General features: G+C 42.1%; 1 protein-coding gene across 2 annotated transcripts in view; it reads left to right on the top strand.

The window, feature by feature from the left end:
* Window positions 1-28: 28 nt before the first annotated feature.
* The window catches only part of KPNB1 (karyopherin subunit beta 1), a 29,191-nt gene continuing 13,253 nt past the window's right edge, over window positions 29-15,966 (top strand). For both annotated transcript variants that reach the window (XR_009449315.1, XM_059670779.1), the window contains exons 1-9: window positions 29-390; window positions 494-552; window positions 2,693-2,875; window positions 7,196-7,396; window positions 8,318-8,470; window positions 10,979-11,038; window positions 11,770-11,859; window positions 12,222-12,332; window positions 13,705-13,806. Coding sequence is in view for 1 of the 2 variants with exons in the window: in XM_059670779.1 (XP_059526762.1) it covers window positions 351-390; window positions 494-552; window positions 2,693-2,875; window positions 7,196-7,396; window positions 8,318-8,470; window positions 10,979-11,038; window positions 11,770-11,859; window positions 12,222-12,332; window positions 13,705-13,806 (999 nt within the window). In the remaining variant the exon portion in view is untranslated. The remainder of the gene's footprint in view (window positions 391-493; window positions 553-2,692; window positions 2,876-7,195; window positions 7,397-8,317; window positions 8,471-10,978; window positions 11,039-11,769; window positions 11,860-12,221; window positions 12,333-13,704; window positions 13,807-15,966) is intronic.

Below are 15,966 nucleotides of genomic sequence, written 5' to 3'. Positions count from 1 at the left end.
TCCCTGCGAGCCGCCGTTCACTGACTGCCTCCCTTCCTTCTTTCTCCCTCCGCCACCCGAGCACCAGCCGCGCTCTGAGCTGCCCCCGGGGTCCCTCCCCCGCCGCCAGAGGAGCAGCTGCCGCCGCCGCCGCCGCCAGCAGCAAATTGGGAGGGAGGAACGGGCGAAAGGAGGAAGGAAGGGAGCCAGGGCGACTAACCAGAGGGAGCCGGTGAATGGGCTGGTGGTGACCCCCGCTCCCCACCCCACCCTCCCTTCCCACCCGACCCCCAACCCCCATCCCCAGTTAGAGCCGCCGCCCCAGAGGCCGGACCGTCGTCTTAGGAGGAGTAGCCGCTGCCACCTCCGCCATGGAGCTGATCACCATCCTCGAGAAGACCGTGTCTCCGGGTAGGACGCGGGGGCCGGGGGTCGGGCTGAGGTGATTGGGTGGGGGGAAGGGGAGCCCTAGCTCCTCTGACCCTGTCCCCTTTCCCACTTTCCTTCCCCCCAGATCGGCTGGAACTGGAAGCGGCGCAGAAGTTCCTGGAGCGTGCGGCCGTGGAAAACCTGGTGCGTGCCATCCCGCCGGCCCCCGTCCCTCTGTCTCCTCATCTCCTGCGTGCGGGCCTTCCCGCCCTCCCGGAGGCCCAGGCCTCGGGAACCCACCCCGCCCCATCCCGTCCCCCTCCCTCCCCCACCCGGTCCAACCTAACCCCGCCATCGGGAAGCCGGTGGGTGTGTCCCGCCCCGGACCCCGGCGCCTGGCCAATGGCGCGGCGCGCCGGGGTGACTGCTGGCCAATCGCCGCGCGGCCTGAGGGCGGCGGTGCCGCGGGAGGGAGAAAGAGGGAGGGAAGCGAAGTTCGGTTGCGCCGCGCTGCGTGTTCAGCAAGGGTGGGGGTGGGGGAGCCGGGCCTAGGGGCCATGTGGAGGCTCCGGGCCCAGCTGCCCGCCCAGTTCTGACCCGGGCCGGCTTCCTCCTGCCCCGTGGCCCCGGTGCTTCTCTGCACCTACTTCTCCGAGCTCTCCCCTTTCCTCTCTCCCGTGGTGTGTGTCCTCAGAGACCGGTCTGGCACCCGAATGCCTCTTGACCCTTTCCGGGCAATATTTCTGCCTTACCTGCCTGATTATTCCTTTCCCTTTTTTTTTTTTTTTTGGTTTTTGTTTTTTAATTAATTCGATGAGTACAGAATGTGTATCCAGACAGCAGGCGGAGGCTCACCCTTAAGATGGGGCCTGTTTCCAGATGAAATCAGAGGAAAGTTCCTCGTTTGTCATAACTTCACATTTAAGGGGTACAGGAAAAATGAAGATAAGTCCCCTAGAGGCTGGACTTCTGCATAAAAACGTGGGGTGGATGGGTTGAAATAGCCCGTGCCGGTCGTGTTTCTCTTTGGTGTCCCTCTCCTGTTGGAATGGAGAGCAGAGGGGAAGGTGTCTCATACTTGACATCTTTGAAAGGTAATAGGTAATAAGTCTGAATAACACTAACCAAATGTATTTATTTGGATTAGTTAGACAGATCATGTAAGGAGAAAATAGTGAAAAGGCCTATTCTATACAAACCGCTCTTGAGTGATTTTTTTTTTTTTGCCCTTTTATGTGATAGGTTTCATTACTACTTTTTTATCCTTAACTTTCCATAGAACAGATTTTTTCCCACTGGTATAGATTGATAGTATTTCCATGTGGAGTATATTCCTGTTCCTGCTTTTGCTAATTTGCAAGAAGCCTCTTATGTAATTCCTAGCATTATTTAGTTGCATGTAGTTAATAAAATAATTTAAGGAGTTGTCTTCTGTGATTGCAGAACTTGGTGGTGGTAAGAAACGCTCTGCTTTTGTTTTTTCCTGTTAACTTCTCAGGGAAAGAAAAGCTTTTGGACAGAGCTTTTTGCAGGGTAAAGGACTGTGTGTTACATTTTTTTAAAAACAAAGGGGAGTAGTTTTGGGGTTCTGTGTTAGAAAAGATTGTGCTTTTTGGGAATCCACTATGTTTAGTGGACAGCTCAAGTCCGAAGTGTATAGGAGCCGTTAGTGTGTTAACTGTTGGCTATTAAATATAAAGTCATTTGCTTTGACAGATTTACCATGACAATTTCTAAGCATTTGTCATTTCCCCCCCTATCATTGTTCCCCACTTGACGAACACTCAACTAAAATAGAGGGCTTGTTTCCTAAGCCTGTTTTAGGTTTATAAGGAATACACACTCATACAAGATTATCTGCTTCTATGAGATCATAAGCCACTCGTGAGAGTCATTCCATTTGGACTAAGGTGGTTGTTGTTTTTTTAAGTTAGAAAAAATTTTTACTTTTTACCCTGTCATAACATATTCATTTATTCAACAAATAAGTATTGAGTAACAGGCACTGTTGTAGGTACATTAAAAAAAAAATTTTTTTTCTGGCTACGAAATTGTCAAACTTGCTTTAATTCTGGGGGATCTAATGTGAAGATTTGGGCACTAAGAATGATGTTAATAGGAAAATCTGTAACTTGTTAAATGCTGAGGCTGCGTGAGTAGATGGATGACTTCCTTAATGTAACATTTTTACAGGAGTCTTGAAGTAGATATTTTGGAGTTTTCTGAGGCATTATGATATGTCCTAAAAAATTTAAGTTTTCCCCAGTGTTTTGATGCTTCATAAACTTTCCTCAAATGAATTCCCAAGAGATATATTCATTCACCAGTGCATCTTTCTTAACAGCCCACTTTCCTTGTGGAACTGTCCAGAGTGCTAGCAAATCCAGGAAACAGTCAAGTTGCCAGAGTTGCAGCAGGTCTACAAATCAAGAACTCTTTGACATCTAAAGATCCAGATATCAAGGCACAATATCAGCAGAGGTGGCTTGCAATTGATGCTAATGCTCGACGGGAAGTCAAGAATTATGTAAGTAACTTTTGTCTCTTTTTGGTTATGTAGCATAGGGAACAAGAAAAATCTATTGTCAGTTCTTTTATCATTTGCATGGGATAGAGTTGATGGTATAATAGGTTTCTGGTACCTAAACTTCACTTGAGGATAAAAATTGTATTTGATTTGTCTCATTTCAGCTTGTCCGTTCCCATTAATGGATTGGAATTCTTTTAAGATAACTGAGGTAGACTGCAGCAGTTTGGGAAACTTGAGTTAGATGCCAGAATTTGTAGACTCTCTGGAGAATTGTAGTATACAAATTGATGGTTCCCAAACTTGGATTAGCCAAAGCACTTAAGGAATTTGTTAGTATGTTTTCAAGCTCCCTCCAGAAATTTTGATTTGGAGTGTGAGACTCGGGGATATTTTTTAACCTGTCTTCCCAAGTGGTTCTTCTAGTCAGCCAGCACCCAGCTCTTGTTGAAATTCTGCCGTAGACAATTCTCGCTGTTCGGTGGCTTAGGCATGCTACTATGTGGAGTCAGGTGAATTAAATCATCGCTTGGGCCATTGAAGCCCAGAGAATTTATGAAACAAGATTGACATTAATGGTGCTTTGATCAAATATTTAGCAAATTATGAAAAACTTCCTTTAGAAACACCGGGCTTTTGATCAAGGAATTTAGAGTAGGCTGATGGATTTTGTGGAAAATTGAGTGTACCTTGTTATTCTGCATCATGGAGTTCTTGTGGCTTTTTTTTTTTTTAATATATATTTTTATTAATTTCAGAGAGGAAGGGAGAGGGAGAGAGAGATAGAAACATCAATGATGAGAGAGAATCATTGATTGGCTTCCTCCAGCACACCCCTTACTGGGGATCGAGCCTGAAACCCAGGCATGTGCCCTTGATCGGAATCGAACCCAGGACCCCTGAGTCCAGAGGCCAACGCTCTATCCACTGAGCCAAACCAGCAAGGGCTTCTTGTGACCTTTTTATTGTTGTATTAGAAATTCATATTTTTAGATGTAGCAAAAGATTTGGAATATATGGACAGATGTGTTTCGCTTTAAAAAAAAAAATAATGGAGCTTTTTTTTTTACTGTCTGTTCTACATATATAAGGCACAGTGTGAGTAAGTCACGCATCATTGGTCCTTGGTATTTGAGGGAAAACTAGTGGGGGATTCTTGTGTGTGTACTTGAGCAGGTATGGTTATGCACGTCATATTTGCCATTTTCTTGGTTCTAGGTATCAGCATTAGGTAAATTAATGCCCCTTTTTGCAGTAAGTTCTCTTCCTCGTTATATATGTCTTTCTCCAGTCTGGCATGGATATATCCATGACAAGGAATTAAGTTATGAAAGGCAACTTATTTTGTATAGTCTTTAAAATATATAGAACTATTTTTATGCACGTTGGGTCTGCTTATGTAGTAACATTTTAATCCACCCTTCAGCAGTTTGATATAAATGTTTATTTCATCAATCACTGCAAAACATTTTTTAAAAAAATATATTTTATTGATTTTTTACAGAGAGGAAGGGAGAGGGATAGAGAGTTAGAAATATTGATGAGAGAGAAACATCGATCAACTGCCTCCTGCCTCCTGTGCCCACAACCAAGGTACATGCCCTTGACCGGAATCGAACCTGGGACCCTTCAGTCCGCAGGCTGACACTCTATCCACTGAGCCAAACCGGTCAAGGCAATCACTGCAAATCTTGATTCCTATACTGTAGCGCCCAAATTGAGAAAAGACATAATTAGAACTGTAACTGATTTATTTGTTATTTTTAAAATAAATTTTTATTGATTTCAGAGAGAAAAGGAGAGAAACATCAATGAGAATCATTGATTGGCGCTGCCCCCTACTGGGGATCAAGCCCACAACTTGGGCATGTGCCCTTGATCAGAATCAAACCTGGCACTCTTTAGTGTGTCGGCCGACCCTCTATCCACTGAGTCAAACTGGCTAGGGCCTGACTTATTTTTTTGTCACATCACTCTTTGACTCAAAAGTTTTTCTGAAATTTGAGTAAGAACTTGTTGAGCCCTTGTGCATGAAGAAGAAAAAATAGCAATTATTGCCCAGCCAGTGTGGCTCACTGGTTGAGTGTGGTTGAGTGTTGACCTATGAACCAGAAGGTCACATTTCCATTCCTGGTCAGGGCACATGCCCGGGTTTCTGGGCTGGATCCCCAGTAGGGGGCATGGAGGAGGCAGCTGATCAATGATTCTCTCTTATCATTGATGTTTCTCTCTCTCTCCCTCTCCCTTCCTCTGAAGTAAAAAAAAAAGAAGCAGCAGCACATTTTTGCAATTAATGCTTTCTCAATACTGGTGGTTATTTTTTGAAATCTGGGTCTTGGACACAATTGAGAACTAGTTTCTTATTTTTCTTATTTCAGGTTATTGCCTATTATCATTAGGGTCACCTCTAGTTTTTTTAAAACATAACTTTTAGTACTCCAGAGTTGGATGTTTGTAGCCTCTAAATCACCTGAAGTAATAGCAATTCTTGAAGCAATTTAAAAGGAGAAAAGGTAAAGGTAGATGGGGTTCAGTACTCTCTACTTATGTTCTAGGACAGTGGTCGCCAACCGGTGGTCCATGAACCACTGATGGTCCGTGAAGTCCAAAAGGTTGGTGACCGCTGTTCTAGGAGATGGTGCAGTGTAATAGTATAAAGGCACCCTGGACTGGAGCTCTTGGTCAGACTTGGGTTAATGACTGTTCAACCCCTATCATTTTGGACAATTCATCTTTACCCCTCCTACTCTCTTATTTATTTTAGAGAGAGAAACACCAATTTTTGTTGTTCCACTTATTTATGCATTCATTGGTTGATTCTTGTATGTGACCTGACCAGGGATCAAACCAAAACCTCGGCATATTGGGATGACACTCTAATCAACTCAGCTATCCGGCTGGACTTTCCCTTAGACTTTTTTTTTTTTTTTAAATATATTTTATTGATTTTTTACAGAGCGGAAGGGAGAGGGATAGAGAGTTAGAAACATCGATCAGCTGCCTCCTGCACACCTCCTACTGGGGATGTGCCCGCAACCCAGGTACATGCCCTTGACCGGAATCGAACCTGGGACCTCTCAGTCCGTAGGCCGACACTCTATCCACTGAGCCAAACCGGTCAGGGCTCCCTTAGACTTTTGACATACAGTTAGTTCTGTTACAGTGCACTCTAGCTTTAGTAGCCCTAGAGAGCAAAACCTTTATTTAGAATCAGAACTGTTTGTTTATTGGGTAGAGCTGATGGGAGTATACTGTATGAGGGGAAAGATGGGGGGAGTTCATTATTAGCCACAAAGCAGGATATTAGGTGATCTGACCCAATCAGCAGAGTTGGCCTGTATAATTGGCAGCTACTCTTTGTCCTGTGTTCATGCCAGGAACAGTTTACTGTTTGCCTTTTGAGTGGACTGGTGATTCTTAGTTCATTGACTAAATAAGTTGATCATGGTAATAATTAACCCTGGATCCATTGTGGCTTCAGCCTTTGTCTATACATGTGCCTTTACCCATGACATAAATGCTTGTATGAATACCATTTCAAACAAGATATGTTTAATGATAAGTGGATTTCATTTTAATTGGCATATCTGACTAGTACTTGGTACCTGTTGATGGTGGAGAGAACAGTTCTTTGATTTTGGGGGGAAACAGATCAAATCCTTTCAGATTGTAAGTTAAATAAGGATTGGTTCTTAGGTATTGGTAACATCAGTAACTTTATGTCTGCATTTAATGATGTTACTATGAAAGTCATCCAGGGTGCTAAATTCTCAGTGACTAGAAGACAAGGTGTGTTCCACATTTCATGAGTGGGAAAATCTCTTCCTTCAATCAGTTTAGATTAGGAATCAGATCCACTTTAGTGCCCCAGAGTTAGTTACCTTCATCCTAAATTCCCACCCTTTACACAAAACAAAGCTGTGAGCATCCTTCCATTATACCAGCAAGGAACATATAAGACTAATTTTGTCATCTCTTTCGCCTTTTAATGCTATCTCTTTTCTCAGTGCTGCTTTTTTTCCTACTGCATTGAACCATTGAAATGAGTTGTCTGGCTTAGGAGAATTCCATTTGGAAGTAGGGGTTGGTTTTTTTGTTGTTGTTTTTCTGAGGTCTGAGGCAATGTTGATTGTGCTGGGATTGGTATTGAGATTGGCTTTTTTTTTCTTTTTTCTTTTTCCGACAACTGACTTATACTGTATATGCCATTTTCTTCTTTTTTGTGTTATAGAAAACTCAGAGATGGATATGAGGTGTTTAAATAGTATTAGAAATTAATAATCTTTCATCTTGTTTTTTGGTGTATGTGTGTGCTTGCAGGTTTTGCAGACTTTGGGCACAGAAACCTACCGGCCTAGTTCAGCCTCGCAGTGTGTGGCTGGCATTGCTTGTGCAGAGATCCCAGTGAACCAGTGGCCAGAACTCATTCCTCAGCTGGTGGCCAATGTCACAAATCCCAACAGCACAGAGCACATGAAAGAGTCGACATTGGAAGCTATTGGTTACATTTGCCAAGATATCGTAAGTGCTGTCTCATGTTATCTAACGTACATAACTATGATTTCATCTAGTTGCTACATGCATATATTAGGATGATCTTTACAATATTATAAAGGAAACCAAGCTACTGCAAAGTGTTTTGAAAGTAGAACTGCTTTATTTGTTAATTTAGACTCCTAAATTAACATATCCTCACATTGTTAATCATGTTCTAAAATTAAGAGACTTGAGGGTCAAAAACTCCATGTGTTTGGAGAGACATAGATTCTGGACTTTTAAGGATATTCTTTATCTTGGAGCATCCTGATCTGATCCTTCCTCAGGATCCTCAGTGTACCATGGGTGCTGTTACATTTTCATTGACTGTTTATAGAAACGGTTTGCCAGTTCTTGTAATTGGTTTAGTCATTGGAGCCACAGCACAGTATATTAAATGCAGCCTTCCTAGGACTGTTGGTGCTGCTGAAGTTACCACCCTTGGTGGCTGAGGTTTGTATGTGTTTTGGGGGAGTGTCTGTTTTGATACACAGACTTGAAGCAAAGCAGCTCCTAGCACTTGACATGGGCTTAGACTCCCTAGATGTGTGCCTAGGTATTGATTCTGGACCCTCGGATGTTCTGAAGCTATACTTCAGTTGGGAGAGGTGACCTGGGCGTAGGGGGAGGGATCACACTGCCATTTCCATTTGCACAGGACGGGGGAATGGAAATTACCTCATGTCCAGAATCATGCTAAGAAGTCAGAGATGAAGTTGATAAGTTCAACTTGCTTCGGATCAATTTAGGACTACCGGCTGCTGGGATATTTTGTCCCTAAATGGAAACGTGTGCTGAGAGATCAGAGAAAGTCATTATCCTCACTCAAGTGGATTTTACACTTAAAAAGACGGCAGATTAGTCATGAGTTCATTATTATATTTACTGTGCTTCTCCTCGTTTCAGGACCCAGAGCAGCTACAAGATAAATCCAATGAGATTCTGACTGCCATAATTCAGGGGATGAGGAAAGAAGAGCCTAGTAATAATGTGAAGCTAGCAGCTACTAACGCACTCCTGAACTCATTGGAGTTCACCAAAGCTAACTTTGACAAAGAGGTAAGTTCAAAGGGTGAGAAGTGAGAGAGTTAAATGAAAGTTTTTTAAGTTTATGATTTAGAAAGAACCGTTTTGTTTTTAAAATCATCTATGAGTGTTTATTCCAGTACTGCCGGCAATATGGGAAAGCAGCAGGTGATCCACAAAAATCTGCTCTGTAGCCCCCCATAAACCAGCTGCTAATATGGGGTAGAACAAGGATTACATGGGGAAGTAGTAGGCTGGGGTGGGACTCCACTGTTTGGGCAACAAGGTTGTTAATTTTTACATGACAATAGGCAGTTCTTGAATGAGAATGGTTCCAAGGTTGATTCCCAGGTCCAGGGTTGATGGAGGCATTCATTTCTAGTTAACATTTGTGAGAGGCTGCCATGGAATAGTGTTTGCCATTTTTCATCAGGCTTTGGGAATAATGTGACCTAAAGGATTTCTAAGCTTAGGCTTTTCCTTTTTTTCAGTACAAAGTGTACTCGGGAATCCCCACCCTCACCCCCCTTAATTAGGGCTTTTCAGCTCTGACCACTGTGGCTTGGTTGGAGCATCCTCCTGTGCACCAAAAAGGTGGTGGGTTCAATTCCAGGTTGGGGCACTTAGGGTGTGATGCAGTCGATGTTTCTCATTGGTGTTTCTCTCCTTCCCTTCTCTATAAAATCAATTTTTAAAAAACATCCTCGGGTGAAGATTAAAAAAGAAAATAAATTGGGCCGTTTCATACCTCCTGAGGAAGGTGCTTTTGAAATTTTTTTTTTTAATATATTTTATTGATTTTTTTATTTTTTATTGATTTTTTACAGAGAAGAAGGGAGAGGGATAGGGAGAGTCAGAAACATCGATGAGAGAGAAACATCGATCACCTGCCTCCTGCACACTCCCCACTGGGGATGTGCCCGCAACTAAGGCACATGCCCCTGACCGGAATCGAACCTGGGACCCTTGAGTCCGCAGGCCGACGCTCTATCCACTGAGCCAAACCGGTCAGGGCTGAAATTTAATATATAAAAAGTTTATTTTGCCTGAAAGTATTTTTTCATTATTTACTTATTTTTAATTGTGTTAAAATAGACAATAACATAACATTTACCATCTTACCCATTTTTAAGTGTACAATTCAGTAGTGTTAAGTATATTCACATTGTTTTGCAACCAATTTCCAGAACTTTTTCATCTTGCAATTGAAACTATATCCATTAAACAACGCCTGTTTTCCCCTTCCCCATTCCTGGCAACACTCTTTCTACTTTCTGTTTCTATGATTACTTAACTTTCTACTTTCTGTTTTTGTGATTATTCTAGATAGCTTATATAAGTGGGTCATATAGTATTTGATTTGTCTTTTTGTGACTTTTATTTCACTTAGTATAATGTCGGGTTCATGCATGTTGTAGCATGTGTCAGAAGTGTTGACCCATGAACCAAGAGGTCGCTGGTTTGATTCCCAGTCAGGGCACATGCCTGGGTTTCTGGCTCGATCCTCAGTAGGGGCCTACAGGAGGCAGCCAATTAATTTCTGCTCTCAACATCACATCGATGTTTCTAGCTGTCTGTTCTCCCTCTCCTTTCCTTTCTAAAAATCAATAAAAACAGAAAGAAATATTCCATTGTATGTATACCACATTTTGTTTATCCATTTATCTGTCACTAGACATTCAGGTTACTTTCTTCCACCTTCTATGGAGAATAATGCTGCTCTCAACATGAGTGTATGTGTGTATATATCTCTGAGACCCTGCTTTCAGTTCTTTTATATGTACATCCAGAAGTGGAATTGCTAGATCATATGGTCTAAAAGTATTTTTGTATATATTTTGGCACTTTTAGGCTGGGCTTTTTGCCATTACTTGGCTTTATAGTGGACAAAGAAGGGAGGTCTAAAGAAGGCCAAAGCAAACTGAAATTCTAATTGCTTAGAAAATAGGGGTTTTCCTTTTAGATTTCAGAAGATTTAGGACAATAGCAAAGTTCATTATTCTATTCTCCTATATCTTGCCACATTTGATGTGGATTTGCCACCTTTCAGGAAACCAGTTTTGTCTCTGAAATAAAGCAGATGTTTTGAATTCTCTTAATTTTTAAATAAAAAGAAACAGATTTTCCTACTGTAGCTGCGTTATTTGTTTTTATTAATCCTCACCCAAGGAATTTTTTTTAGAGAGTGGAATGGAGGGGGTGGGGGTAACATCAATACGAGATCAATGGTTGCCTCCTGCACACATCATGGATCAAACCTGTAATCCAGGTAAATGCCCTTGACCAGGAATCGAACCAGAAACCCTTCCAACCACTGAGCCAAACCAGCTAGGGTGGGACTTCCTTTGAGGGAGGTCATATAGTAAACACTGGGAGCAAACTCTATAGCCTTCACAGTGCTATTACTGTGTCATGGTAAAGCTGCTTGATTGGTCCAGGATTGTGTGGGGTCCGGAGGGAGTAAGGTTTTTCTTGAAATAATAGCCTAGCAATTTTCATATATATGGTTTATACTCTTCTAACACCCTTTTATTTCTGCAGTCCGAAAGGCACTTTATTATGCAGGTGGTTTGTGAAGCCACACAGTGTCCAGATACGAGGGTAAGTATGAGGTCATTGAATTATCTGTCTTGTCTTCTTTCCTAGTAAATGCCAACTCTAGCATTGTAGTTTGAAATGTTGAGAATCAGGTGACTTCAGAAATAAGGTTTGACCAATAAGAGTTTTTCTTCAACATTAAAGAAAAGGAAAGAATAGGACTTGGAAAGTTAACATATTAGAAGCTGACATCTTGAAAAGGGTTTAGGGGAGAAATGGTTTTTGATCCGCCTTGCTGCTTAATTGCAATAATTTTTTAATTGATTGTTTTCCAGTGTAGCCATTGAAACAGCTTTGCTATTGCTGTAACCTAATCTTGACCCTTGAAGTAACATCTACTCCAGCGGTTCTCAACCTGTGGATCGCGACCCCTTTGGCGGTCGAACGACCCTTTCACAGGGGTTGCCTTAAGACCATCCTGCATATCAGACATTTACATTACGATTCATAACAGTAGCAACATTACAGTTATGAAGTAGCAACGAAAATAATTTTATGGTTGGGTCACAACATGAACTGTTTTTAAAGGGCCAAAAGGTTGAGAACCACTGATCTAGTCTAAGTGGTATTAGTGAGTTTTGTCCTGATACGGATTACATGGAGGAATGATAACCCAAATGTACCTAGCTTGACCTTTTAGGTTATTGACCCATTTGAGTGAAGTAGTTACTTTTGTCTAATTGCCTTTTTAACTAAACGAAATGGTAAACCATGTGATCTGCTCTTTGTAAAAGGTTCGAGTGGCTGCCTTACAGAATCTGGTGAAAATAATGTCCTTGTATTATCAGTACATGGAGACATACATGGGTCCTGCTCTTTTTGCAGTAAGTATTTCTAGTTTATGTGTTTGAGCATGTAGCTAATTGCAGAGCCCATCATTCTTCTTTGTTTTTTTGTGGGTTTTGTCATTTCTATAATTCTTTACCTGCGATTATTAAATGAAGCCAATTTCTTGAGTTCCAGGGTTGTGTTTATGTTCATTAGTAGTGCGCCACGAAAGCTTGGCTGTTGCTGCTGGTAAAAAGAGTATATTGTTAAAAATCTGTTTTCTTTTTCCACCTTTCACTTCAGACAGCTTTTATAAATCTACATTTTTGAAACTTGAATGTCTGTGTGGTTAGAGGAGGGGGTCTAACTTGAACCAGCACTTATGTGGGGCCTGCGTTGCCATGTTTTTTCTCTTAAGATCACAATTGAAGCAATGAAAAGTGATATTGATGAAGTGGCCCTACAAGGGATAGAATTCTGGTCCAATGTCTGTGATGAGGAAATGGATTTGGCCATTGAGGCTTCAGAGGTGAGCCTGGGAGACAAGACAGTTGCTTTAGGGGGGAGAGCTGTTACTCTGACTGGGCTTTGGGGATTTATCCTTTGTGGATATGATTGTTCTCCTCTGGGAAAGCTTTATTCTGACTGGACTTAGTGGGTATCTCCATTTGTGTAACTGTCTTTCTGCTAGCCAAAGCCACTTATGAGGGAGACGGATCAATCATGTGGCATCTCATGTTTTTCCCAATGAGCCTGGCATGATTTATTATAAATACTCATTTTAGTACTGTGACCACAAGGGGGCAGCAGGCAATCACAGTTCAGCAAAGTGACATCTGGTGCTAAAGTACTTCCTTTTGGAAGTCCTAATCCAAGTATGGGATGTAGAAATCAATAGTTTACTAACTTCAATGAAGAAATTAGATATGGACTGTCTGGGGCGGGGGGATAAAATGGATACATATGTAATACCCTTTGTAATACTTTAAGCAATAAAAAAAAAAAAAAAGAAAAGAAAAAAAAAAGAATACATAGGCATTCACTCATTAAAAAAAAAAAAAAAGAAATTAGATATGGAAAAAGGGGTTAGTTCTGCACTTGGAATCTTTGTTTCCCATCTTTTTTAAAAAAATATATATTTTATTTTTTTTTTTTTTACAGAGAGGAAGGGAGAGGGATAGAGTTAGAAACATCAATGAGAGAGAAACATCAATCAGCTGCCTCCTGCACACTCCCCACTGGGGATGTGCCCGCAACCAAGGTACATGCCCTTGACCAGAATCGAACCTGGGACCCTTGAGTCCGCAGGCTGATGCTCTATCCACTGAGCCAAACCGGTTAGGGCTTTGTTTCCCATCTTGATTGTCTTCGTGTACTTCAAAAAACACAAACCTTATTTTGGCATTCTTAAGGTCACAAATGACATTGTGTTAATATAAATTGAGCTTATGAAAAAAGAGCATAATTCATTTTTTTAAAAATATATTTTATTGATTTTTTACAGAGGAAGGGAGAGGGATAGAGAGTTAGAAACATCGATGAGAGAGAGAAACATCGATCAGCTGTCTCCTGCACACTTCCCACTGGGTATGTGCCCGCAACTAAGGTACATGCCTTTGGCCGGAATCGAACCTGGGACCCTTCAGTCCGCAGGCCGATGCTCTATCCACTGAGCCAAATAGGTTAGGGCAAGAGCATAATTCTTAAGATTGCCTTGGTCCTTTAAGGCCTAAAAGAATCTCATTAAAGTAGACCAAAAAATAAATGCCTTCAAAGATCAGAACAAATGTTACCATTTGTTCCATGTATTTCTGTACAGATCCCTGGGCAGTGCTCATTGTATGTCTTAGTATCATAGCTTGTTTGTTGCCATCCAGAATTTGCTCTATGTTTGTCCTCAGGCAGCAGAACAAGGACGGCCCCCTGAGCACACCAGCAAGTTTTATGCCAAGGGAGCACTACAGTACCTGGTTCCAATCCTCACACAGACACTAACTAAACAGGTGAGTTACCTTCCAATTCTAGCCAGGTAAGTGATGAAACCTTGTTATGGGTTGGTTTGCTGTGGAACAATTTCCAAGAAAGAATTCAGCAACTCTTCAACTAGTTGATATTCTGATATAGATGACTTGGGAACTGCTGAGCTGGATCTATAAGATCCTCTAGGCTCTGAGTTGTTTGTAAAGGAGAACTTTGCAGCTTTGATCAGGAATGAACCACATACTGCTCTGACTTCCTGAGTGCTACGTTCAAACTAGCAGAAGAGACTTGAGCTACAAATGTTATGGTAAAGAAAGGTTGGGAAGATAGAGGTGCAAGTGTTTTTTTGTTTTGTTTGTGTGTTTTTTTAAATATATTTTATTGATTTTTTGCAGAGAGGAAGGGAGAGAGACAGAGAGTTAGAAACATCGATGAGAGAGAAACATCGATCAGCTGCCTCCCACTGGGGATGTGCCCGCAACACAGGTACATGCCCCTGACCGGAATCGAACCTGGGACCTTTCAGTCCGCAGGCCGACGCTCCATCCACTGAGCCAAACCGGTTTCGGCGAGGTGCAAGTTTTAAGCCACTCAAATACAAGTAATAAGACTTCATGAAGAAATGGATCTGAGTAAATACAGAAATTTTTTTATATGAAGTGTATCTTGGTTGCAATCATTCCCTTTTGAATTTATGCCTTATAGTTTTCCTTGGTGAGGTGTTTGGAAAAATTGTTTCTATTGCCTCATCTCTGCTGGTGCATGTAAAATGTTACCAAAGAGCTGGCAGTGCTAGTGCTCTGAGGCAGCAGTGCTATAACTTCCAGCAAAATGTCTTTGTACACAAGAATATAATTTGTTTTGGGGAAGTACATGACTCTTTCAATCTCAAAATATATGTGGAAAAGTGTCTGGTTTGAAATGGACTAGGTGTTCCCTTAAAACTTTATCTCATCTCTCAGTTTTATAGTTGCTATTTTTTATCTTTTGACCTTAGTATTTTTGCTTTTGTATATTTTGGTTGTACTTTTATGGTTTGGGAACAAATCATTATTTAGGTATGTAATTATCTGAAACTGCATAGGCACCTTAAACTATGTATATAACTAGAATCATATACATTTTTGTTCTGCGTTTTACTCTGTAAGTCTGAGATCATTCTTGTTACATGTAGTTGAAGTTTGTCCATCTCATTCTTTAATACTCCAGTGGCTCTTCCCTCCACCTGGATCTTATTTCACAAGGACGGTGCTGTGATGAATCTTTGTGGAAAAGAATCTATATATATAAAAGCCTAAGCGACTAGCCGACCGGTAGCTATGACACACACTGACCACCAGGGGGCAGCCATATATATATATATATATATATATATATATATATATATATATATATATATATATATATATATATATATATCTCCTATATAATAAAAGCCTAATATGCAAATCGACCAAACAGAACAACTGGTCGCTATAATGTGTGCTAACCACCAGGGGGCAGATGCTCAACACAGGAGCTGCCTGCAGGCCCCAGGCCAGCCAAGGCAGGTGTCAGGGGGCCGGGGGGGGGGGTGGGGGGCGTTGCAGTGAGCAGGCAGTGCCAGGCCAGCCAAGGCGGGTGCCAGCAGGGGCCCCCTGATCACCAGTCAAGCCTAGGGACCCTACCCGTTCACGATTTTTGTGCACCAGGCCTCTAGTCCTATCTACTAAAAGAGAAACATGGTAATTAGCCGTACGTCTGCTACCCTTCGCATTGGCTAATCAGGGTGATATGCAAATTAACTGCCAGCCAAGATGGCGGCTGACAGCCAGGCAGCTTGAAGTGAACATGAGGCTTGCTTGCTTCAGTGACGGAGGACTCCAACGTTCCCGCCTGCCACTGCAGGCCTCTGAGCTTGCAGTTTGAAACATTGTTACAAATATAGAAGCTAAACAAAACCCCAGAAACCTGCTTTCAGCAGCTGAGGCCTAAGAGCTGGAGCCAAGCCTCAGAGCTAAAGCTGGCCCAGAATGAAAAAAAAAAGAAAAAAAGGAGCGGATGGGAGCTTTAGTCACCCACCAGCCTGAAAACAGCCCTCAGCCCCTCACCCAGACTGGCCAGGCACCCCAGTGGGGACCCACACCCTGAAGGGTGTGTGACCAGCTGCAAACAGCCATCATCCCCTCATCCAGGCTGGCCAG

The sequence above is a fragment of the Myotis daubentonii genome, chromosome 16 (genome assembly GCF_963259705.1).
Source record: "Myotis daubentonii chromosome 16, mMyoDau2.1, whole genome shotgun sequence".
In the NCBI taxonomy this organism is placed as follows: domain Eukaryota; kingdom Metazoa; phylum Chordata; class Mammalia; order Chiroptera; family Vespertilionidae; genus Myotis; species Myotis daubentonii.
This window is presented reverse-complemented; position numbering and strand designations above follow the sequence as displayed.